We start from the raw sequence: 26,317 nt of genomic DNA, 5'->3' as shown, positions 1-26,317 counted from the left end.
AAGGTTTTTTCCAAACCTAGTGTGAACCGCAAAGGTGTAGTAGTTAGCCGTTGGCTTCAGCCTAGACTTGTATTGGCTGTTTAGGACCAAACGTTGCCTGCGAGGGACATAAGAACGCTGCCTCAAGGGGCCCATAGTGAACGCACTGGGTTAGGTTGTTATGGATTTGGGTGGCATGAAAATATTTGTAGACCAATGGCTGTAGCCAGTGTCCATGGCAGCAGGCAGGATACTTCCTGTCATTATTAGTACAGGAAGTGTGCATGGAGAGAAACAGGAAATCCTCTCACTGTTAACAGTGGGCTTGTGTGTGTGTGTGTGTGTGTTGGTACAACTTTCAGTAAGACAGCTCATTTTCGCTCATTTTCTTTCAATCATGTCTTGACTGCTTGTGTATGTGCTGCTTGCATGTATGCAAACCATATTATGGAAGAATATTATGCATTCCTCCAATCACAGTGATAGCACCAGGGCGGATCATAGAACATTTCTATTGTTTTGTGATCGTTCTTCAATCTTTAATTTTGTAGTCATTCTAATGCAGTGATAAATAAAAATGGTAATGCCATCGGTTGATACCGTCGGGGGTGATCCTAGAACTCTTATATGTTTTTGTTATCGTTCTTCAATCGCAGTGATACCATCAGGGCTCTAGAACTGTTCTATTTGTCGCTTGCCATTTTATATTGGACCTGAAGCACGTTCTACTTGCATCAACCACTGTGACCACCATGTGCTGCACCCAGAAGCACGCATGTGTGTGTCACAGCTGCTGAAAGCAGAGTCCCAGTTGTTGTTACCTCTGCGACCCGATTCCAGATAAGTGGTAGAAGATGGATGAACGAAAACCTATTGGCTCACATATCAGGACGCATTGTGAGCTTGTAGATCTGCTATTTTGAAAGGAAAAAAAAGAAGAGTGTGTGTGCACACATGCGTGCATGCAAGAATGTGTAAGCGTGTCACAGCTGCTGAAAGCAGAGTCCCAGTCATGTCCATGCTCTCTGTTAGGACAGAAGGCCCCAGGGCAGAAAATGTCAGAGAGAGACACACACACACACACACACACACACACACACACACACACACACACACACACACACACACACACACACACACACACACACACACACACACACACACACACACACACACACACAGACAGGGTGAGTGAAAGCGATAAAGCTGTGTGTTAGAGAGAGAGAGAGAGAGAGAGAAAGAGGGTGTGGGGCAGTGTATGAGAGAGGGAAAAACACAAGGTAAGACTGTGTGAGAGAGAGAGCTCTGTGTGAGAGAATGCAGGGCTTTTCAGAGCAGAGCCTCTTCTCTGTCTTTCTCTGACCTAGTTAAGTAGCCTGTATATAGATGTATCAAATGGCAGCACTGCACCATCAACAGTACACTGACTGGTTGACTAATATTGACTGTCTGACTGACTATTGATGGACTGATGATTGAATGGCTGACTGATTTCAGGCTAGACTCAGTCTAGCCTGAAACTGCCGCTGGCAGCGTCATTGGCAGGGTTAAGCCTGCGCCAGTGTCGAGCACCAAAAATATTAGATCTACAAGCTTTATTCATTAGTGGAATGTCTGGCTGAACGATAAAGGAATAGTTGTAGTTTTACACAAGGTGGTATGACTTGTGTAAAAACAATGACTAGTAGTGATATCGATGCATGGACATTAGCTTATGGAGAGAGTCCCGCGTTCAGATGTACATTTGACAACTTGTTCCAGTGATTCGGCAGTCAAAAATTAATGGCAGCAAACGTGGTGTGTTAACAAAAAAATTACATGACAAAGCACCACACTAAAAACGTTGAACCAATCATAAAAAAACGTTCATGTTATGACAGCCTGACGCTATATCTCTGAAAATATAACCTGTCTTGTGAGGGGAAAGAGACATGACACATGCAGTTGTATTTTGTTGTGGATGGTTACAACATTTTTGTATTGTTTATTGAAACTTTCCTGATTGACTCCCTGGCTGGCCGGCCGGCCGGTAGATCAGTTAAGTGACCAGGATACTGGATTGGAAGATACGTTATTGGTCACGTCAGAGGAGTTCATAGCCAACTGCCTGCTTTGCCAAATTGATAAACGTCATATTATAATAAAGTCAATTGATAAACGTCATATTATAATAAAGTCATACTTTGGACTTAAATGTTTGCCAGGTTCTTCTGCCAGCAGCCAGTCTGCTCCAGTTGATGGATGTTCGCCAGGTGTGCTGCGAGTTCCTCCAGTCTCAGCTCCACCCCACAAACTGTCTCGGCATCAGGGCATTCGCCGACTTGCACGCCTGTACACTGCTTCTCAACCAGGCTCATTCATATGCTGGTCAGTGACTCTGTGTGTGTGGGTCATTATGCAGAGTTTGTCAGGAAAATGTCGAAGTAGCCCTTATCATGCATGTATTTGTGTATGTTAATTGTTTGTACGTGTGTCTACAGAGCAGCATTTTGTGGAGGTTGTACAGGGAGAGGAGTTCCTTGGTCTGTCCCTTCTGCATGTCTGCAGCCTCATCTCCAGTGACAAACTGACAGTCTCCACTGAGGAGAAGGTAGGTGTAAATGCACACCCAGGCATGTGCACACACACACCCAGGCACGTGCAAACACACCTAGGTACGTGCAGGAGCCAACTGGTGCCTGGGCACCTGCCTGATTGAAGTCACATTGATTTATGAAGCTCTTTCAACCAAGAGGTTTTTAGTTTTTCCAAAAGATCGTCTAAACCTGAAAGTACAAATATATCACACATCGGGTAGATATGACAACTGTGTGTGCACGCAGGAACATACATGTGTGTGTGTGTGCATGCGTCATGCACAGAGAGTTGAGTTGAGACAGATTGTAAGCTGTCATGAGTTTTGAGTCTTCACTCCCCCTCCTACTGTCTGATTTCCTGACACTGGCGAGAAGCTCGTTCCAAGCAGTGACACATCTTGTCTGCTGTGTTCACTGGTCAACAGGAAGAGAGTGATTGAGGGGAGCAGCTGTGTTGACACCCTACTGGTCACAGCAGACTATAGCAACATCTGCCAAGATGTGACGGCAGGCTCAAGCCTCAGTTATTGTCACTGAAGTATAAAAGGGGCTTTGACAGACAAACAAACAGACAGACAGGCCTCGCAATGTGTCTGAATTAAATAGAACAGTGGTTCTCAAACGTTTTGATGTAAAAGACCCCCATGACTCTGAGAGTGTACAAATGGAACCAAAGGTTTTGGTTCCATTTGCGCACTCTCACAGTTACAGCCCCGTGTAAGGGTCCATTTGGAACTCCCTCAAGGAACCCAGACGTTCCCTGGACACCACTTTGAGAACCACTGAAATAGAATGATCAAATGATTTGATAGAAGCTTCTATAAAGATTTGATTTGGTATCCTTGAAACTGAAGGGAAGTCCATGGGTTGGAATGTGCACTGATTTGTACAGGGAACGTCCCAGGAGTGAATGTGACTGTACGAAGGTCCAAAATAACTTTTGGCCTTCTGTCTGAATTGAGCATAGTTTAACTCCCTGAACACCTTGGTAGTAGCATCCTCTGCCCCCGCCCCAACCCTCCTTTCTCTGTATATATCTTATGATGCTACTGAGTTTTCTTCAAGATGTATTGTATGTATTATATGTGTTACTGATTAATTGAGTACAATGGCCCACAATGGAGCTTTTTGTCTTATCCTTTTAGCATAACCTTTGACTGCACTACCTGTACTGTTATCAAGCTTGTTGATAAAGTATTCAATCAATCAATCCTTTGGGACATAGAGAAATGGCAAACATTTCATGTTGAAACAATACACCAAATTCATGTTTATAAATAAAATCCAAAATGGCAGAGCCTGGATCTGATGTTCAACTTGGCAGTCACAGTGCAAGTGTCCTGGAGTCTAGATGATGGGATTGGTCTAATCTCTTTCATCCAAATTCCGTTAAAGCCTACAATTTTGATCTTCATCCTCAAAATGCATCTTTTTGTCTATATGGTCTGTGGTGTCTCTTGGAATCACTGGGACAAATTAAACATGGAAAACCCTTAAAGGACGACTTCACCCCTTTTCAACCTGTCTTCATATAATTGGTCCTCCTCACTAATACTCATGATAAAATGGTACAATGTTTTTCTACTCTGTCTGTGTCTCAGAGGAGGGCTGTGGACAGTTCAGAGTCCCGTCTACCAGTGACATCATCAATGGGGAATCCAAGCCAATAGAAACTGCAGGCTTTCTATTCCTGGAAAGTTGCAATGCAATAAAAGAAGCCATTGTTCTCGTGTTAATAAAAATCTAAATAAAAAATGTGAAATCTTGTTGGGAAAAAAAATCATGCCTAACGATGATGTCACTGGTAGACGGGTTTCTGGACTGTCCACAGCCCTCCTATGAGACACAGACCAAGTAGAATTGTTTTTTATAATTTTATCATGAGCATTAGTGAGGACCTATTATATGAAGATAGGTTGAAAAGGGGTGAAGTCGTCCTTTAAGAAATACTAGAGGGGCTATTGAATTTGGATTCAATAATCTGTTTTAACACCATAGCCTCTCTTCTGTCCATTTCTCTCCATTTCATTGTTTCCATCTTTCTGTATTTCCCTCTATCTGTCTGTCTATAATGTTGGATCCATCTCTCAGGTGTTTGAGGCGATGATAGCGTGGATAAAAAATGACGAAGAGCCTCGTCTGGAGCACATGCCCAAACTGATGGAGCACGTCAGACTGCCTCTGCTGTCCAGGGACTACCTGGTACAGGTAAACATAATGGGCTCTTCTCCTCTACAAGAACTAGTCCAGGGACTACCTGGTACAGGTAAACATTATGGGCTCTTCTCCTCTACGAGATCTAAGTCTGTGATTCTCAACCTGTGGGCCGTGAGGATACTGCAAGTGGGCCCTCAAATAATTAGCAAAGCATGAAGATTTTGATGATGATATAACATTAATTATTTAAAAGAATTATGGAGAAAAAAAAAGTCATACTATGTTTTCTTTGAAACCTTGACCATTTTGTTTTCAGTATTATACCAATAAATAGGAACTTATATAATACATATATTGTATAGTATGTTAGTTCCATTGATCTAAGGCGGAACGCAATTAATTGATTGATCGTTAAAATAGACATGCTCTGAAATTGCAAGTGGCCCACCCATCTGACCACTTAACACCACTTGGCAGATCTACAAGCTCTCAACGCACCATGTTGCGTCACGCTGTGAGCTTGTAGATCTGCTATTTTTGTCTTTTTCCGAGTCTTGTTTATGACGTACCTCCCCGGTTCTGGTTATAATGGAAGCTTAAACAAAAAAAACATCATAGAACTACACAGATTCTGTTAAGTTTCAGGTTCAGGAAGGTCTTGGGTTACCCTTTGTAGTGGAAAAGAGCCAATACTCTCCTCCTCCCACTCTCCTCTGCTTTTGATCTAATCATCTCTCCTCAATCTCCTTCCTTTGTCCTCTGGTATCGTCTCTGTTGAGACGTATAGTCTGAGGCCTGTAGTTTTATTGAGACTGCCCCAGAGTTGATCTGTTCACCAGGCCATTATGTCTTTTTGTCACAGTGTCCCTCTGATCCCCTGCCTGTTTTCATTCATTGTATGTTTTTCTGACCTTGGGAAGGGCTGAGCGAAATTACTTCAAATCATTGTCACGATTATTTCAAACTTTTGCCTCGATTATGATAATAAAAAAAGATTTACGAAGTGGAAATAGCAGATCTGCACCGTGAGCTTGTAGATCTATTGTCACTATTTTTGCACACCACCATTGTACAACAAAGTATAATACAGGGTTACGTTGTTAATCAGAATCATCGATTTAGTTGATTATAAAAAGATCTATTCACATTTTTTCATGTCGACTGGTTGATGTATAAAAAAAGAAATGAAAAAAATATTATTCGAATAACCTACATGAGCAAGATTAAGTTGGTTATTGCTTATATAAATTGGTATATCATTATATATATTGATATATTTCCTGTTAATTGCCCAGCCCTAACTTCTACCATCATAAGTCGAGTGTAAATGTATTGTTTGTTTGGGTTGTCAGATCGTGGAGGAGGAAGCTCTGATCAAGAACAACAACACCTGCAAGGATTTCCTCATAGAGGCCATGAAATACCACCTACTGCCAGCAGACCAGAGGCACCTTATAAAGACCGATAGGACACGACCACGCACACCTATCAGTATACCAAAGGTACGGTACACACACCGTTTAGGGCTAGCCATTATTTTCTCATCCCTTTTTCTTACCTTTCACGTTACATACGTGAAACCATAAAACGTTTGATTCTGTGAAAAAACATTTTTGAAAACGGCAAAACAAAGGGTATTTATTAAATATAGTATATCATATAATTAAATATAAACTTTAAAAAAATCACAGAAAATAATATTTTATGGTCATGATTCACCAGGACCCTGGATGGCTTGATTCTGGGCTTAAATGAATTGATATAAATATTTTTGGAAATGTCAATGGGAAAAATGCATTGAGTATTTTGAAGTGGAACCAGAAAATGGCCGCCACTGCTATGCCCTATAAGCTACATTTGCTCGCTGCGTACTGCGTAGCGCTCTGGCTGTCTGTGGCTGACTGTACTCTGCACTCAGGCTGCTGGCTGGCCCGTGCCAGCAACGTTACTATTGTTTTACTTGACCAGCTAGTTCAGCTTGGACCACCCAAACTAAACTTTATGTTTGATTATTGGACCTATCGCATACGTGCGTCCAATAATACGCGTTATGAGCTTATACCCAGGTTGGCTATTTTTTTTCCAAATCTTGAAAGGGTGTCGCAAATCCTCACAAACACAAAACTGCAAACAATTCTGTACCCAAATGACATCAGAATTTGACAGAAGTTTTGTATCAAACCCTTCAATCAATCAATAGTCATTGAACTGTGAAACTCAGTATTAGCATTGAAGAGAAGATCTGTAGGCTTAATAGCCTATCAATTTATTTCATGTCCCTTTTGAGTTTTAATTTGTTTTATTTAAAAATACAAAACAGTGTACACTTAATTTTGTTGTATTTTTTTTAATATTTTGGCATTGATTACACAGCTATCCATGTTTATTCTTATTTAGACTACTATCCTTAATGTGGATGTATGTTGCCACATACTGCCTGTCAGAAATTGCAAACGTAAATATAATAATGTCTTGGTAAGTGTTTTTTGGCCCATCATTTGTAGTGGTAGATCTCGGCTCACACATTGGAATAAAAAGTGGGCTTGAAAAGGTTGGTTACCACTGCTATAGTATTTTGTTCAGTAACAGGAATGTCTCTCCAGCTAAGATGAAAATGAAAATGCATGTTCAGGTCGGGATACCAATTTTATCCAATCAGGATAGTGAAAAGTGAAATTGGAAGTAACGACACAAAGAAATGAGCAGACAAAATTGGATCTGGAACTTTATAAAAATGCTGATAAATGGGTACTCAACCCTGATTGGCAGAAATGTTGTCACCTACCTGAAAATGTATTTTCTGTTTATTAAAGGGTTGGAGGAGAAACGGGGTAGACCCCTGTTACTGAACAAACACTCTATAGTAATGATCTTTAACCTTTTTAACCCAAAAAAAACAAAAACGTTTTGTTTTAACCCAAAAATATCACGTACCCTATCGTGTATAGTGTATTTCTTTTAATATATTTGTTTATGTTTTTATATACCGTATCAATTAATCGATTAACCACTTAATACTTTGTTGTTATACTTTGTCGCACAACAGTGTCGTGCAAAAATAGTGAAAGTAGCCGATCTACAAGCTCACAGCGCTTCGTGAAGCATTGAGAGCTTGTAATTGGCTATTTTCTTTATTTTTATTCCCTTTATATAATAGTCCCTGACACAGAATGTTTTCTTGGTCTGCGGCCAAATAAATGCGTATCACTTTAGGGGTCCTAGATATGAAAACGTTTGAGGACCTCTACACTAGCGGAAGCGTCTCTGACGAGTGGAAACCTCATATGTCCAAAAACTATTACTTATCAAGATTCAAATTCAAAAATGGCAAAAGTAGCAGATCTGCTCAAGGCTCAAAAGTTTCGAGCTTGTGGATCTGCTACTTTTGATGTGTGACGCTGTAGTATGATCAAGTAGGGCGTTCATTTACAACAACAAAAAAAGTTAGAATATGGAGATAGGATGTTTCTGCTTTGATCAAGTGTGTGTGTGTGTGTTTGTGTGTGTGTGTGTGTGTGTGTGTGTGTAGGTGATGATTGTGGTCGGGGGTCAGGCTCCTAAGGCCATCCGCAGTGTGGAGTGTTATGACTTCCAAGAAGACCGCTGGTACCAGGTAGCAGACCTCCCGTCCAGACGCTGTCGTGCAGGTCAGTGTCCTCACAAGGATAGAAAGTAGGGTTGGGAACCGGATCCAACATTGAGGCAATCGGTTCCATCACCATTTGGAACCGTTTCCAGAACCGTCTTAACTCTGAGAGTGTGCAAACGGGTCCATTTGGTTCCATTTGTACACTCTCTGAGTTGCAGTCCTGTAAGGTTTCATTTGGAACCCCCAAAAAAAATCCGTAATAGAAAGTAGGGCTGCAACTATCCATTATTTTCTTAGTGATTATTCGATCAATTACTTTTTAGATTAATCGAATAATTGACATGATATTGAAATGTTTTGAAAACTTTTCACCTATGAGGAAGAATTTAGGCCTGATGGCTATTGTTTTGGTACAGCCTGTCTTGTTATGGTGCAGCTTGTCCTTGTAGCAACAAGTATAACTATGTCTGATCCCTGAGTTCGTTGGCAGAACTGACCTGAGTGGTTGCCAGAGTGTTATTGTACTTCGCCTCATGATCTCATGTATATTAAACCATGTCCATCACCACCTACTGTAGAACAGTGGTTCTCAAACTTTTCCATGTCAAGGACCCCCAAAATGATATGTATTTGGCCGCGGACCCCCATCTCAAAATATTCTGTTCCAGGGAGAAGCAAAGATTTGAGAATCAAATCTACAAGCTCACAATGTGACGCATTGTGAGCTTGCAGATCTGCTATTGTTGGCTAATGTTTGATGCCGGAGTTCAAGTGGTTAATATTTAATTAAATTATCGATTATCGATCATCTTTTATTATCGACTATATCGGTCGGTTTGAGTAACTGTTGAACCCCTACTAGTTTGTGTTGTATGTAGAATGACGTGACAATGGCCTTGTGGTTAACTCTTTAACTGCCAGATCAATAGTGTAATAGTGTACCACTGCTGCCAGCAAAAACAGCGATTTTACTGTACCTTTGAAAAATCATGGAATATTCTCTGCTGTGACCGCCGTCCTCACGGAGATCAGCTCATTACACGCACGGTGTTAGAGGAAAGTAGAGGAAAAAATATATAGTCCGGTCGCGATCCTCCATTCAAGAGCTATGGCCGTTTCAATGAGGGTTGTTTTGCCGTAAAGCAGGAGGAACGGAGATCTAGCAGAGATATAGCCATTTCACTGCAGGAAATAAACAGAAGGTAAACAAGCTTTTATTTTTTTTAATTATGTCATTTCGGAGTCTGTCAGTGAAAGCATCATCCATAGGAGAGGTAACAGCGCCATCTAGTGGAAAACCACTGAATACAAAAACTCCTCCAAACTCATCATTGGCAGGGAAAGCCATGGCACAATTCGACACGTTAACGCGTCCATGTCAGGCAAAGAGTTAAGGTGCATACATCAGGCTCTGATGCAGCCTGACGGTGAGAAGAAGGTTTGATCCCCGAGCCCGACGAACGTTGCTGCGTGTCACTTCCCGTCTCTCTCCCCGTTTCTTGTTACTCTACACTTAACCTAAGACACCAAAAAAAGAAAGGCATGCCTTCTCCGGTTTACTTCCCGTATCTGCGTGAAGTAGGTGGATGCCTTTTTAGGAGACCGGAAGCAGGACAGGTTGGAGTCTATTATTTCCAATGGAAGCGTGAACGTGATCACAGCTTCTGAACCATTCTTCAGCCCCATGGTCACTGAACTAAATATTGGACCCAATCGTCACAAGCCACACAATCTTCCCAAGATTTTCATATTAAAAAAAAAAAATTCAGAGACAAAGAAAATTTTGCAGAAAATCTACTTTATTCTCAACCTTTCTCTGTCCCAGCAACACACTCTCGTGGGATCCAGCACCAGTAAACATATACGTTCGTGAGATCTCCCGCCAGACGGCGCCCACTTAGGAGACCATTTGTAGGATTTGTGTATAATTTTGCCTCTAGTGGCTCCAATTGGGATGGTCTATCTTTCTAAATCAACCATCTTTGACTTTACTATCCAAATAAATGCAAAAAAAAGCCCCAAAGATATATATATATATATATAAAAAAAGAATGATGTGAACAATGTCCTTCCTTCTCTCCCTCCGTGTGTTCCCCTCACCATCCTCCTTTCAGGTGTGGTGTCCATGGGGGGTCAGGTGTATGGCGTCGGGGGCTTCAACAGCTCGTTGCGGGAGCGCACGGTGGACGTGTACGACGGGGTCAGGGACCAGTGGAGCGCAGTGGCCAGCATGCAGGAGAGACGCAGCACACTGGGAGCCGCAGTGCTGGGGGACCTGCTGTACGCTGTGGGCGGCTTCAATGGAAGCATAGGTAGTGTACTGTGTGTGTGTGTGTGTGTGTGTGTGTGTCTGCCATGCATGTTTTTGTTGCTTGATCCATGATTCACTGCCAATCACGTAGATCTACGCGAACCTATTTAAAGCCGCCACGTGCCAATCGCGTAGATCTACGTGAAGTGAAGATTTTCTTTTTATTTTATTTTTTTTTCTCCAATTTGACCCAAAGACCAAGGAGATATGATTTGTCAAAGATCTAGACTCCTATCCACTTCCTTGTTAACTTAAAACTTAAAAATTCTGTATCTCGGCTCCTGAGTACTTTTTTTTTTTTTCAATGAAAAACTCTGGCACTGGCTAAAAAAATATGAAAATACCTCTGGCAGTTAATGGGTTAAAGGAGAGATCCGGACATTTTAAGTGTTATCTTTGATGTGTCGCTAATCACTCACCATCATTGAAAGGGACGTTGAGTTATTCCAGAGAGTCCCGTGTCGTTCAGTCTGTCGACCCCCTCCGTTGGCATAATGGGAGCCCGTGTAAGAGTGAAAATTGTCTATTATAAGCGATACAAAGTTAGGACTCTCTGAAATAACTCAACGTCCCTTTCAATGATGGTGAGTGATTAGCGACACATCAAAGATAACACTTAAAATGGGCGGATCTCTCCTTTAAGACCGGGAACGCATCTGTGTAATTTTAAGATTTCTTTGGCTATTCAATAATAGCAGATGTACAAGCTCATAGCGCGGCACAGAGTGCTTTCAAAAATATATATTCAAAGATTTGCACACATTTTGAGCACGCACTATGAGCTTGTATATCTGCTATTTTTGATTAGCCAAAGAAATCTAAAATGATAGAGATGCGTTCCCGGTCTTAATGGGTTAAGCTTGTTTTTCTTGACCACAATGTTACATTGTTGATTATTTAGAAAAGATGCTATTTTTATACATTTCAGACATTTGAAAACGTGTGAAATGGGACATTCTGCATATTGAGTAGGGTACTTTTACTTTTGGTACTTTTAAGTATATTTTGATGCCAATACTACTCTTTATAGTATATTGTTTAGACTGATGGTAGGTTTGTGGTTTACTTGTGATCCTAGTTTACTGAAGTACAGCAGAGTCTGGGTATTTAGCAGACGCTCTTAACCATACAGCAGAGAGACAGTGTAGTGACTACACTGTCTACGCTGTATGGTTAAGAGCGTCTGCTAAATGCCCAAAGTGTGAGTGTGGGTTGTTGTCAGGCTTGTATTGTAGACCTTGTAATTCATTTTTTTAAACTTTTTATTACGTTTTTAGTTTGTAAATGAATGCCCTGCTTTGTTACTTATTTAAATAGATGGGATGGGAGTTATGTTACCCAGTAGTCAATGTTATCCAGTAGTACTGTATGTTGTTTACTTCTTCACATAATGCTATGTACACTATTTAAATAGATGTGTGCAGTTTGCTTGTCCACAGATGCACAGTATTTCTTTTTTATTTTGTATGTTATTTAGGCAGATGCTATGTGATTATGTCTATCTGCCATCCTATTTACTTTGTGCCACTTACTTGTTTTCTTGGCACTCTTATTTACCCCCGTTTTTGGTCGACTAGGGTTCATGCCGCTTGCTCTGATATTGCACTTTGTCTCTATGGATAAGAGCATCTGCTAAATGTCTCTAAATTGTCATTTAAAAATGTCAAAACGAAAGACGTGTAAGGATCCTGACCAGATTTTTTAAATCATTGATTACCTTCCTTCACACTCATTCATTTATGCACATTGACCACTGGGAGCTGCCCTATGCTCGACTAATGCTGGCCAGCTGAGCATTAAATGACTTGTTCAATGTCACCTCGACCGTAGCTGCTTGTTTCCACCCTATGTACGGACGGCCTAGTGGGTGTGGGGACTTGAACTTATGACCTTCCAGTCACATGCTGGCTTCTCTCACCTTGAGGCTACTGCTGCTCCCGTCAGGGATGCAAAAAGTAGGGCAGCAGTAATGTGTGTGTGTGTGTGTGTGTGTGTGCAGAGGTAGTAGCAGGTTTATTGTACTAAATGTTTTGACACACTCCATGTGCAGTGTGTTATCCTTGTTCTTTCATTGCCACTAGACCAGGGTTTCTTAAAGTGAGTGCCGTGGGGCGGCAGTGGCTCAGGAGGTAGAGCGGCCGCTTGGGTTCGATCCCGGGCTCCCCCAGAGTTGGTGTCGAAGTGTCCTTGAGCAAGACGCTGAACCCCTAATTGCTCCCGATGAGCAGATTGGTGCCTTGCATGGTTTCCTCCGCCATCGATGTGTGTGTGTGTGTGAATGGGTGAATGTAATGCACAATCATTGTAAAGCGCCTTGGATAAAGCCGCTATATAAATGCACCATTTTATATATAAATGCACCATTTACCCAAGGGTGCCTTGACGCAAGTCCAGGGGTGCCGCAGAATACTTGGATAATATTTGGAATTCATCAATATCACTATCACCCCTACCTGGGTTGCACTGTAACTACTTGATGCGTTCTTTTTTGACCTACACCAAATCTCTTTCTTTGCCAGAAATAGCAGATCTACAAGCTCACAATGCATCGTGTTGCGACGCGTTGTAGATCGGCTGTTTTTGGCAAATGTTCCCCCCAGAATAGAGATGCTGGTTCAAGTGGTTAGATGTCAAGTATAGTAAGTAAGTATAGTAATAAGTTATTTTCTGTCCTAATGGAAACTGATGTTCTGACGTACCGTATCTTAGGGGGAAATATTTACATATTTACGCACCATAATGTGACATAAATCTAAGGTTCTGTAATTGAGGGGTTCTGTGGATGAAAAAATGTATTGACAGGGGTGCCCTGAGCCCAAAGCGTTTGAGAACCCTTGCACTAGAGCACAATGAAGGCTGAATACAGCAGGAGGGTGGATTGCTCATACACTCTTCTTCTTTGCCTTCGTATGTCCATCCCTGTATTGTTGTCTTGGTGTTTCTGTTTCACTCACTCTTTCCTTTCCCTCTCCCTCCTTCTCCATCAGGCATCAGCCCCTCTTCTGCATAACTACTGTCATGGCCTGGCATATCTGTTCCTGTTCATTTTCCCATAACTTATTTAAATTGGCTCGGCAGCAGATTTGATCCCGGAAACACATATGACGCCTTCACGTTTGTTTAAGGTCAATCTGCTGCAGAACCAATCAAAGCGGTGGGGAAAATGAACAGGAAACGGGTATGCCACCTTCTGGAAACCTGGGACTACAGTTACAGTTTGCACAGAGCCTATTTCTCCCTTTTCATCCGTGGTGTCTCTCCCAATCTCTTAGGCCTGTCTACAGTGGAGTCCTACAGTTCTAAGACCAATGAGTGGCTGTATGTCACTCCCATGAACACGCGGCGCAGCAGTGTCGGGGTGGGGGTGGTCGACGGTAAGACAAAATAAAACTTATCTCTGCATTTGTTTTCATCTGGAATACCAGATTATTGCATCTGAAGTTCAGAACATATCAGAGTAACAGTTTAGCTGCTAGTTTTTCATCTCAGAAAAGGCATGTAAACTGGCTTTGAATTTACTTTGCTGTTGGATAATATTGCCAGTCTTTCATACTGTGAAATACCTCACCTGTCTGGCACGCCAAACAAGTCAAAGCAAATGCTGAGAAATTATCTTCTTTATTTTCTTTTGCAAATTTTATGTGTGGAGCGCAAAGCAACAGTCTAGTGACAGCTGTGTGTGTGTGCTCACAGTGTTGTAAAGTAACATTTTAGACATTTGAAAACGTGTGAAATGGAACATTCTGCATATTGAGTACTTTTACTTTTGGTACTTGATGCCAATACTTTTGTACTTTTACTCAGGTACATTATGAGGAGTATTTCTACATTGTGGTATTGATGTAAGATGTAAGTAACTAGCACACACTGTGTGTGTGTGTGTGTGTGTGTGTGTGTGTGTGTGTGTGTATGTGTTTGTGTCTTGGTCACAGGCAAGCTGTATGCAGTAGGAGGATATGACGGTGCCTCCCGTCAGTGTCTGAGTACAGTGGAGGAGTATGACCCCGTCACGGACCAATGGTGCTACGTAGCTGACATGGGCACACGACGCAGTGGGGCAGGTAGAGACACACATACACACACACAGATTCACATTAAATCTCTCTCTCTACAGTACATTAACATGATGAAATATAATGTAATGTTGAAATTTTGCTATGCAGCACCATCTTGTGGTGTGTGGACATATTACATGGATTCTGTACTATATCAAGTCAGTATGTTTTTTGTCCTGGGTGTAGTAGATAAGTTGATTGGCCAGATAAAGGACGGGAAAACTACTCATACATTTACCACAAGTATTATTACATCTATCCCACAATTTTGTGTGTTTGTGTTGTTTTTTATGTTGTTCCTTTCCATATTATGTGTGTACAGTACATGCGGTTGTGCTGTATGACAACTAGAACATAATGAAGTTATCTATACGTGTGTGTGTGTGTGTGTACGCGCGTATCAGTGGTGGAAAAAGTACTCAAATTTTTTACTTAAGTAAAAGTATCAATACTGCAATGCAGAAATACTGTTGCAAGTAAAAGTCCAGAATAAAAAATGTACTTGAGTAAAAATACAAAAGTACTGCTATCAAAGTTTTCAAATGTAGAAAAATCTTTTGAAAATAGCAGATCCCACAATTTTGTGTGTTTGTGTTGTTTTTTATGTTGTTCCTTTCCATATTATGTGTGTACAGTAAATGCGGTTGTGCTGTATGACAACTAGAACATAATGAAGTTATCTATACGTGTGTGTGTGTGTGTGTGTGTGCATGCGCGTATCAGTGGTGGAAAAAGTACTCAAATTTTTTACTTAAGTAAAAGTATCAATACTGCAATGCAGAAATACTGTTGCAAGTAAAAGTCCAGAATAAAAAATGTACTTGAGTAAAAATACAAAAGTACTGCTATCAAAGTTTTCAAATGTAGAAAAATCTTTTGAAAATAGCAGATCTACAAGCTCACAATATGTCGCACCGTGACGCATTGTGAGCTTGTAGATCGGCTATTTTTAAATGGCCGAAATGTATATATGGTTGAAGTGGTTAAAGTATGTTTTGTAATAATAATAATAAAAGAAGTAACTACCGCAGTAACTAAAGTTTCCAAATAATTGTAGTGGAGTAAAATTATCATATTTGCCTCTGAGATGTAGTGGAGTAGAAGTAAAAGTACTGAAATTTTAAAATACCTCAAAATTGTATTTAAGTACATTACTTGAGTAAATGCACTTTCTTTTTGTAGTTTTTTTTATCCTTGTTTTATCCTTGTGTGTAGGATAAGAAAATGACATGTATAGATATTACAATAATTTGTATGTCTTTGCTTACTCGTGTACGTGCGTGTGTGTGTGTGTGTGTGTGTGTGTGTGTGTGTGTATGCGCATGTGCGTGCGTGCGTATAGGTGTGGGTGTGCTGGGTGGTCAGCTCTATGCAGCAGGGGGTCACGATGGACCCCTGGTCAGGAAGAGTGTGGAGGTGTACGACCCCCAGTCCAACACATGGAGGCTGGTGTGTGACATGAACATGTGTCGCCGCAACGCAGGTCAGAGGTCACGCAATGTACATGCAGACTAGGTTAACCCATTAAGACCTGAGGCCGATTCTACTAATGTCTTCTAAATCAGTTTTCTGAAAAACGTATGCTGCTATATCATTGGTTCTAAAAACATTTTCATGTCAAGGACCCCCACAATTATATGCATTTGGCCTCCGACCCTCGTCTCAAAATATTTTGTTCCAGGGACCCCGAGATTTGAGTTAAATGTTCACTTTAAAAAATATATATATATTCAAAGATTGGCACAAATTTTCCTGATTTATCAAAAATCTACACGCTATGAGCTTGTATATCTGCTATTTTTGAATAGCCTAATGTGCTATATAAATGATATAGCTCAAATAAAAAAATTACACGGATGCCTTCCTGGATTAAATGGGTTAACTGATTATGATATCGTTTACGACTATCGTTGCCGTTTTAGTTGTGGTGTGGACTGCCTTCCACTTGAGGTAGAACAATTTTGCTTTTTAACTCAAATCAAAAAGTGACACAGATGCACACAGGTTCCAGGTCTTAATGGGTTAAGCCTGGTTTCCCTATTTTTGGCAAAATGGTCAATCTGTCAAAATGTTTAACAGGTGCAACAGGTTTATTTATTTTTACAAATTGAGCCTTTCTCATAACCACTTACAAGTTGTTATGATGGTGATTATGTGCAGGCGTGTGTGCCATCGGCGGCCTGCTGTATGTGATTGGAGGAGACGACGGGTCCTGTAACTTGTCCTCGGTAGAGTTCTACAACCCGGCCACGGACAAGTGGAGCTTGGTCCCCACCAACATGAGCAATGGACGCAGCTATGCAGGTGACTCAAACCTCCAGCAAAAAACACTGAGCCGCACTGATCTTTCTAAAATGCAGAAAGTGTTATACACAACAGACTATGATGACTATGTTGACTATGACTGACCTGACCTAACAGTTTATGGCATAATGATCCTGTATCTGTATTTCGTTGTTGATGCTGCTATATGATTTTAAGTGGGTGTACTAAACCAAATTTCGTTGTATGTTCCATACAGTGACCATAAACATCTTATCTTATCACAAGTCCTTTCTTTGTGTCGCTCTCTCTCTCTCTCTTTCTCTCTCTCTCTCTCTCTCTCTCTCTCTCTCTCCCCCCCCCCCCTGCAGGAGTGGCAGTGATTGACAAGCCATTATGACTAAGGGACCCCTGGGCCACTGATGGACGGCCCCCCCAGAACACCAACACTATGGCAACAGAACTCAGATTCTCTGAGGTTTGAGGCACAAACTGCCAAATGGACAAGTACTGTCAGACATGCACACTGGCCAAACGGAGAGTGCCAACAGGACTTGAGGATGGGGTACTGCCCCCGAGGTTGGGTACTGCCCCATGCGATAATTTTGCTGCTTTCCCCGGAGATTCTGGCAGAAGAGGGACATGTTTTTGCTCTGGTTCTGAATTTTGAAGTACTGGCTACACGATAGCAGCTCTGTGAAATCTTCATCCTCCGATAGAAGGTTCTTCAAATGCCAAAAAGGTGTATGTACAATCTGTCAGGGTCCCATAGTGCTTTGTTCCTGTCTCTTACCTGACCCTGACAGGTCACAGGTCCAGTTTGAGATGCCGAACCCTCATTTTTGAACTGCTGTTGCAAAGATTTTGATTGGCTGGAGGGAAATGACTTCCTTAAGCTAAATGGCACAGAACATTTCCATAATGCAGAGGACAAAGTGACCAACTCTGTCAACTGATGGAAGGACCACCAGTTCTCTCCGGTGCTCACACACTGACAACAATTGTCTTTGTTAACAGAAACAAATGCCAACAACCGACAACCGAAATGATGACCTCCATCTGCCAGCTATTTTAAAAAACGTCATTCTGCATTCATGCACAGCTTCTGGCTTTTCTCCTTTTACAGCCGTTCTGTGGGACAGTTTGAGCTAATTGACTGCTTGCTGTGGCGTCGGTGGTGTTGCCAAACGGTGGACCAAACTGTTTTAATGGTCATCTGAATGAATTGGAGTTGTGGCCTAACATTATTGTAGAACACTGTTCTTAACTTTTGGGGACTTGAACTTTCTAGAGTTTTTCTGATATAATACTAGGGGTTATTAAGAGTATTTAAAGAATGTAGAGAAACTCTGATATGCAAATCTAGTGTCATATTTAATTATTTTTTTTGTCTTGTGAAATAATTATTTGCATCAACTTCCTCTGGGGGGAAAAACAAAAAACAACTACGTAAAAGTTCTGAAAAGGGAATGTCTAAATAATCTACTAGAGATCGACTACAACATTCTGCACACATCATGGGTGTGATGGGTGTATTCAGTATGTCCTCACTGTCATGTACAGCACTGGTTCTCAAGGTCAGGTACGGGGACCACTAGGGGTCCAAGATGGACCCTAACAGGTCTGTAACTCTGAGAGGGCATTTGGTTCCACTTGTACATTCGGTTAATCCAGTATCTCATTAAGACCGGGAACGCATCTGTGTTTTCTTTTTTTCTTTGGCTATAAAAAATAGCAGATATAAAAGCTCGTAGATCTGCTATTTTTTTTTATTATCGTGAATATTTTTGGGAAATCTTTGAATATATACTTTTTAAAGCAAACATTTGTAATGCGAATCTTTGCCTCTGGGGGTCCCTGGAACAAAATATTTTTTTAAATGTTCACGATTTAAAAAAAAACAACTTCTACAAGCTATACATAGCGCTATGAGCTTGTATATCGCCTATTTTTGAATAGCCAAAGAAATCTTGAAATGACACAGATGCATTCTTAAAGGAGAATTTTGTACCATTCATCCTAAGATATCATAACATCATAGAAAAATTCTCCTTTTTTGGATACCGGAAATGCCGTCTAAATCAGTAGTTCTCACACTTTTTGAAATTTTTTTTTTAGAAATAGCAGATGTACAAGCTTGCAGCACGGCACGAAGTGACTCGCTGGGATCTTGTATATTCTTAAATAGCCAAATGCAAAAATCTAAAGTGACACTGACGATGTTTTCCCGGTTTTAATGGGGTAAATGAACACTGTGGATTTTTACAGTGTTTACAGGTCTCATACGTAAACCACTGTACACTCTCGGGAGTTACAGACTCTGAAGGGTCCAATTGGTCCCACTGGTTGGCCCTCGGACCTGACTTTGAGAACCAGTGATGCACGGAGATGCAAGCAAAGGTCACTACTACTAATGCACTGGAGACGTACGCTGACTGTCGAGCCTATGTTATGCTTAGTTGCACCCGGGTGTCACGCATCCAAAATGTCAAATCTACAAGCTGGCAACACGCCGCGCTTACATACGACACGTGGTCTTGTAGAGCTGCTACGTTTGATGCGCCGACACCTGTGTGCAAAACAAAAGTATGAATCCCCTTCTAGGCACTGGCAGGTAGGCTGGTTGATCGGACGGATGTTAGGGCTGGGCGATATGACAATATCATGATTATTTCAAACTTTAGCCGTGATCATACGATTAATGAGTGATTTATACAAAAAAATCTACAAGCTCACAACGCATCACTACCGCTATTTTCGCTATTGATTTAGTCGATAAATATTTGAACTTTTTTCCGTGTCGGTCCATTGATATGTAAGAAATTAAAAAACTTTTTATATAAAGAAAACCTTGATTTATCTGTTAACGTACGTGAGCAAGATTAAGTGGGTTATTGGTTCTAAATGTTGGTTTGGATGTATTTTCGGTTAATTGCCTAGCCCTAATGTGCACCCATCTCCATTTGGCTATCTCACTGATGGCTTTACATCTGCCAGTCTGTCAACATGACTGACTTTCTGATTGTCTTGTCTATTGGATGGCACTGACCTATCGCCTTCCAATCCTCATCTGTAATGGAATGGACTGAATGTATAGGACAACAAACCAACAGACTTTTTAATCATCTTGGAATTGGCCAGTAGAGTCATTAGCCATAAAATGGACCAATAAGCAGGTGAGATAGAAGGACCATGCAATACTATGCTCATAATGCTAACTTTTAACATCACTGAGGTAATACTGATTTTATTATCTCTACAATTATCTACAATTATGATACTATTTCTAATCTTAGAACTGTGGCAGATATACTGTAGAAACTACTGCAAAATGTATACTGCAAAACTTATGAAGGATCCATAATGGCAAATATTTAGACATCACAACTCTTATGTATAATGGGGTTTTTTGAGCTACTTCTGCACAGCTCAACAGTACATTGTTCAACACATTGTTGTCTTGAACACCTTTCCCTCAAAAGGAAGAACAAAAATCAGCCTCTTCTAGAAATTACAATAGTTAGTAATTTGGGAAATTTGATTTCAAAGTATTGACCTGAAAACACTTGGGTTTTGAGTGTAGGGTAGCCTTGCAAACACATTAACCTGGTTCATGAATGGATGATTTCGCATGTAGAGGTCCGTAGTTGTCATAGTTGAGGGGTGTTTAATGTCACTAACATTCGTGTTTTGAATTGATTTGTGTGGACTGTGCAGTTTCTTGGTCTCCAAAAACGCTCACATTATGCATTTAGCACTTTGGAAATGTTATCTTCAGAAAATGAAAATGGCTTCTTGTCTCATGGCCGACAGACTACTTAAAGCGATAGAATGATCTAATGTAGAACGCAGCTTGATCTTTGACACTTGAGCAGCATATCCTCTGGCAGGGTTGTGAACAACATATCTCAACTTAGTTTAATGGACGTGATGTGAACTAAACATGTGCAGTACAGTTGGGTATTTGTTCTTCTGGTGGCATGAGGGACACGAAGGGTTGTAGAACTGGAGACCACCCTATGTTACGCTTTTATAATATCGTTGCTGTTGGCCAGAAACCTTATCTCCATATTTTAACCTTTTGTGTTTTTTTTGGTAAATTAACGCCCTACTTGATCATACTACAGCGTCACACAAAAGTATTAACCTTGTGTCAGCAGGCTTACAAAAGTATAGAAAGAAGCGGATCTGCAAGCTCGAAACACGGTGCAAAGCGGCACGTTTTCAGCTTGTAGATCTGCTACTCTTTTTTTTTTTTTAAGTAACAGTTTTAGACATAAGGTTTCCACCCGACAGAGACGATATGCCTAATATATAACGTTCAGGAAAAAATAACCTTTTTCAAAGTTGAACAATCCTGTGTTCTGTGTGTCATTGGTACAGGGAAATTGGAGAACCAGGGAAATTGGAGAAGGCGCGCTCGTTTTTACCACCCACCAAGGCAATTCTGTAGAACCAACACTAGAGGGAGCCACGAATGCAAGCCACGAGCCAGGCTTCCCAACTAAAGTGCACAAACATATATGGCCGCGACCACACACACACAGACACGCACGCACACGCTCATGCTTTCAATTTGGTTTATTGAAAGCATGACTGTTAAGATTGTGACTTTTATTGTGTTCTGGGTTTTAACATCTGTTTTAGTTTATCCCTCACACACACACACATACGGATAGTGATCCATGAAAATATCTATTCTGTCCCTATCGGTTCACAACTCGGACGGCGCTGATTCGACTAGCAGGGCATCGGCCGGTTGGCGCGGGCACGCGCGCGCGTGCCTCTTCGGCCTCAAGCTCTGCTGAGTCGGCGCGCCTCCGTCATGGACAATAACTATCACGTGTGCGTGTGAACGCGTGTTCAGCGTTCCCCTAGCGTAGCTTCCTGGTTGCTATGTGGGGGAGAACAACAAAAGCCAGGTCCGTGTCGCATCAAAGCCCCGCCTCGCGGCGCTGTCTCCTCCTCCTCCTCATCACGCCACCTCGCATCAAAGCCCTGCCTCGCGGCGCTGCGTCCTCCTTCTCCTCCTCGCGAGCCTCGCGTAATAAACCCTGTCTCGAAAAGCTCCGCCTCGCCCCGAAGCCCCACGCCTAAAAACGAGCGTGCCTTCTCCAATTTCCCTGGTTCTCCAATTTCCCTGTGACATCATCATTGCTGAACAAGCACTTAGTATTGCCAAAAATAATTTCTTCACTTACTGGTTTCTGAGTACTGGAGTTACTTGATAGTTTTATTGAATGAAATTGCATTTTTATCAGGTGTCTTTGGCTCAAGGAGGCAAGTTAAGTTTATTTGTATAGCACATTTCAACAAGGCAATTCAAAGTGCCTTACACAAAAGTATTAAGAAACTCATATAAAGCCTTTGAAATACACAAGAGTTAGGATAATAGAAAATGTACAAGTACAAGAAATGAATCACAATGTAGAAGTTTCTATGGTTAATGTTAATTGTGATAATGAGATGTGTACTATGAGCAATGGACTACAATTCCCATGAGCCTGTTCACCCAAGCCTGCAGCTGTTGTCTTACCACCACACCCACTGAAATAAACTGATTGATTCATCCTACCTGTTCCACTGGGTTTTTTGGTTAGTAATCATATATTCCTGTTATGCACTTGAATAAATGTGAAAGCATTTAAGTGGACTCTCTCACTCAACTATTTTGTCTATGGTTTGTTGTTCTGTTGCTTGTCTAGATGTTTGAATGTTTAATGAACCCCAATGGAAACAAGCCTTTGGCTTTTCTGTCATTATGTAATTGGCCTTCAATTTTGGAATAGCACATTGGCCCACTGGATAAAGAGCCTGCCTGAGAAACAGAAGGTTATGAGTTCGATTCTTAACCCTGACATTGTGTGAAAACAAACACATTTGGAATACATATACATATTCTTTTTAAGTTTTAAATATAAATCTTTCTCATGGGGGGCCCTGACACGTGACACTACATCTTTCACATGGGGGTCCACTGCCAAATACATGTCAATTTGGGGGGTCCTTGACAGTGGCGTTCCCAGGAATTAATTTTTTTCCCAGGGGGGGGTGTAATTGACCCCCAGTGTGGTCAAGAGCTTTCTCCCTGGATCTACTTATTGCGGCCATATTTCCTTTCTCGCTTATTATACATTTTGCTTCCTCGTATGATTCCGGGGAGACATCAAATTTCTCTTTTGGGTCTTTAGTCAAGACAGAGGATCCCGGGGAGACATCAAATTTCTCTTTTGGGTCTTAAGTCCCAAGACTCAAGACCCAAAAGAGAAATTTGATGTCTCCCCGGGATCCTCTGTCTTGACTCAAGACTCAAGGCCCTAAATGTAATTCCTGAGAACGCCACTGTTCCATGAGCTGCTGCAGTGCTGCTGTTCAGCCACAGAGAAGAGCGCCGCTCTGGTTTTGGCCTCCATGATTGGTGAAGTTCAACGATTCTGCTATCGACTTTCATGGTCTTTTATAGGAATACATGAAGCCTGGCTTTACCATCCTGGCTCGACACAGCCTGGCTTGACAAGGTCTAGCTCGACAAAGTCGCTCCTTTTCAGCCTGGCTTGGCGTTCATGGAATGGAATAAACCAGGCTGTACGGACCAGACTTTGTCAAACCTGGATTTGACTTAAATCCAGGCTTATTTAATTCTCCTTTCGTGTAATAGGCCCCGGGGCAGGGACATTAGCTGGTATTGTTATTATTTTTAGATAAATGCATTTGACTACAAAAGGCAAAAAGTCACGTGACTATCAAGTATTTTGGTCTCATGTTGTTGCCACGACACCTGCTGGCTGAAAAAAATCAATGCAGGAACTGACAACATAATTATTCATAGCATATTTTTATTGGGTATATACATTATGTAGATACATTACTGATAGCATTCTTTCTATGCTGGTGGGGAAATGTAAGGTTTGTGCGTGATGAATCTAAAACTTGCCGTACATTTATAGGAAGGGGGAAACAATAATTGACAATTATGAATTATGAATTCCACTTAATAAACTTACAATATCACTGGTGTTCACCGTTCACTTAGGCTACGGGGTTGGGAAAAGCCATCTAAAACTTGCAATCAAAAATCCATAATTCAAGTTGCACAAAGACGTGTCTTTTCAACACATAAAATGTCCATTGCCATTGACAATGCATTGGGCGCTTAAAGTTAAATATTTCAAAAACTACAAATCATCTCAAGGATGCATGTCCACAGTAAGGTGGACTTTTTGAACTGTGAATGGAGTTTCTAGGTCAAAGTGTTTTTTTGAGGTCCCAAAATCTTCCATCGGCCTCCGTTATATATCTCTGAACTTTTAAAGGAGTACAATTCTAAAAGTATGAAACATTTAAAAGATTCCTTTTCAGGCAAACATGTCCAAATTAAGATGAACATTTTAAAGTTTGAATGGGGGTTCTAGGCGTAAGTATGTAGGACTAGTAGCCTGCCAAAGTTTGTACTTTTTCCCCTTTAACCAACCTTATATCATTTAGATGGAGAGTTATAAATGTCTTTCAGGAGATTTGAAACCTAATGTTTAGGTTTATAAACTCCTGATTTAACGCTTAAAGGTTCAAAACTCCTAAAGAACTTTTTTCACTCTCCATCTAAATTCTAAAAGGTGGGTTAAGTATCACATTCTTAGTTAATTATTACATTCTCAATTCCATCTTCCATGCCAGCTAGCATGTGAGATAAATCAGTGATTTATAAACTGGTTATAAATCACATAAACTGGTATAAACTGGGTTCAAAACTCCTAAAGAACCTTTTCACTCTCCATCTAAATTGTGAAAGGTGAGTTAACTATTACATGCCCGATTGCTTCTTCCATGCCAGCATGGCTCATATGATAAATCAGGGGTTTATAATCCAAAGGTTCTGGGTTCAAAGATCCCAAAGAGCATTTTCCACTTTCCATCTAAATTGTAAAAGGTGAGTCAACTATTACATTTCCAATTTCATCTCCTATACCAGCGTGGCTCAATAGATGAATCTGGGGTTAATAAACCAAAGGTTCTTGGTTCAAAACTCCCAAAGAGCATTTTTCACTTTCCATCTAAATTGTAAAAGGTGAGTCAACTATTACATTTCCAATTTCATCTCCTATACCAGTGTGGCTCAATAGATGAATCAGGGGTTAATAAACCAAAGGTTCTGGGTTCAAAACTCCCAAAGAGCATTTTTCACTTTCCATCTAAATTGTAAAAGGTGAGTTAACTATTACATTCCCAATTGCAGCTTGTATGCCAGCGTGGCTCAATAGATGAATCAGGGGTTTACAAGCCAAAGGTTCAGGGTTCAAAGCTAAACTAATACAAAAGACAACTCCAACAACTAATATAAAATATCTCAAACAACCAAAACAACAATCAATACAAAACTTCAAAGTGCCTCAATAAAAAAACATAAAATAGTGGTCAAAGAAATAACAAATAAGTCAGCTATAACACTAATAATGTCAATGACATACAACAACAATTGCTTTGCTTAGTATGTAAATTTATTAAGCTCCTCCCACTGGAGGTGGGCTTTACCCATGCTCCTCCCCCTCCTACCGGAGCTAAAAGAGGGCGTGAGGAGGGAGGCGGGCTGATTCCACACTCCTCGCCTTAAAAAGAGCAAAGATAGAGATTTACCAGGACCAAGATTCAAACCCCCAACCTTCCACCTGCGAGGCCTCTCCTTTTCTCTTGCGCCACCAGGCTTTTCACACTAATTAGAAACTCGAGGTAATATTTGAAGTTTAAGGGAGAGGTGACAGGTCAAAAGTTGAAAGTCTACAGCAAACACCTCTCCCCCTGACAGAATGACTGAATCTACTAGATTCACTGATGATCAGGGTTCATTATGACACAACTTTTTTGAGTTTTAGGTTATTGTTAAAAACCATCTGCTGAAAAAAAAAAAATGCAACAGGTGGTTGGAGTGCAAACAGAGGGATGTTTAATGTTAACAAAACACATATTCGTTATTGTCATATCTTAAAGTCATTTATCAATTTCAGAAGACCAAAACTAGCAGTTTTAGTCAAGAGTGTGAACCTGGCTCAGAGTTCAAACAAAATAAGAGCAATACACTTTAAACACAGAATTGATTATGAATATAAAGACAAAGGCTAATTAACTAATTGTTTATGAGTGAGTTAGTCTGCAGAATCTGTAGTGGATGTGTGTAAAGCAGTGGTTTTCAAAGTGGGGTCCAGGGGACCCTCATGGTTTCTTGAGGGGGTTCTAAATGTCCCCTTACATTTCTGTAACTCCCAAGAGTGTACAAAATGGAACCAAATGAACCCCTAATGGTCCATTTGTACACTCAGAGATATGGGGGTCATTGAAATTAAAATGTCTTAGAAGTAAGGAGTTGGATGATGGACGCAAACCAAAAGACAAACAA

The 26,317-nt window shown here is 40.9% G+C and overlaps 1 protein-coding gene across 1 annotated transcript in view; it reads left to right on the top strand.

The window, feature by feature from the left end:
• Positions 1-22,511, top strand: part of klhl3 (kelch-like family member 3) — a 28,810-nt gene extending 6,299 nt beyond the window's left edge. Inside the window, exons 5-15 of the mRNA XM_080416308.1 lie at positions 2,184-2,346; positions 2,460-2,569; positions 4,647-4,763; positions 6,065-6,214; positions 8,242-8,359; positions 10,416-10,613; positions 13,885-13,986; positions 14,545-14,673; positions 16,010-16,150; positions 16,828-16,971; positions 17,301-22,511. Of these exons, the coding sequence (XP_080272434.1) occupies positions 2,184-2,346; positions 2,460-2,569; positions 4,647-4,763; positions 6,065-6,214; positions 8,242-8,359; positions 10,416-10,613; positions 13,885-13,986; positions 14,545-14,673; positions 16,010-16,150; positions 16,828-16,971; positions 17,301-17,329 (1,401 nt within the window). The 3' untranslated portion in view covers positions 17,330-22,511. The remainder of the gene's footprint in view (positions 1-2,183; positions 2,347-2,459; positions 2,570-4,646; positions 4,764-6,064; positions 6,215-8,241; positions 8,360-10,415; positions 10,614-13,884; positions 13,987-14,544; positions 14,674-16,009; positions 16,151-16,827; positions 16,972-17,300) is intronic.
• Positions 22,512-26,317: the final 3,806 nt, after the last annotated feature.

This window comes from Gymnoscopelus braueri (assembly GCF_963280865.1).
Source record: "Gymnoscopelus braueri genome assembly, chromosome: 20".
Lineage (NCBI taxonomy): Eukaryota > Metazoa > Chordata > Actinopteri > Myctophiformes > Myctophidae > Gymnoscopelus > Gymnoscopelus braueri.
The sequence above is the reverse complement of the archived record's forward strand: the minus strand, read 5'-3'. Positions and strand labels throughout refer to the sequence as shown.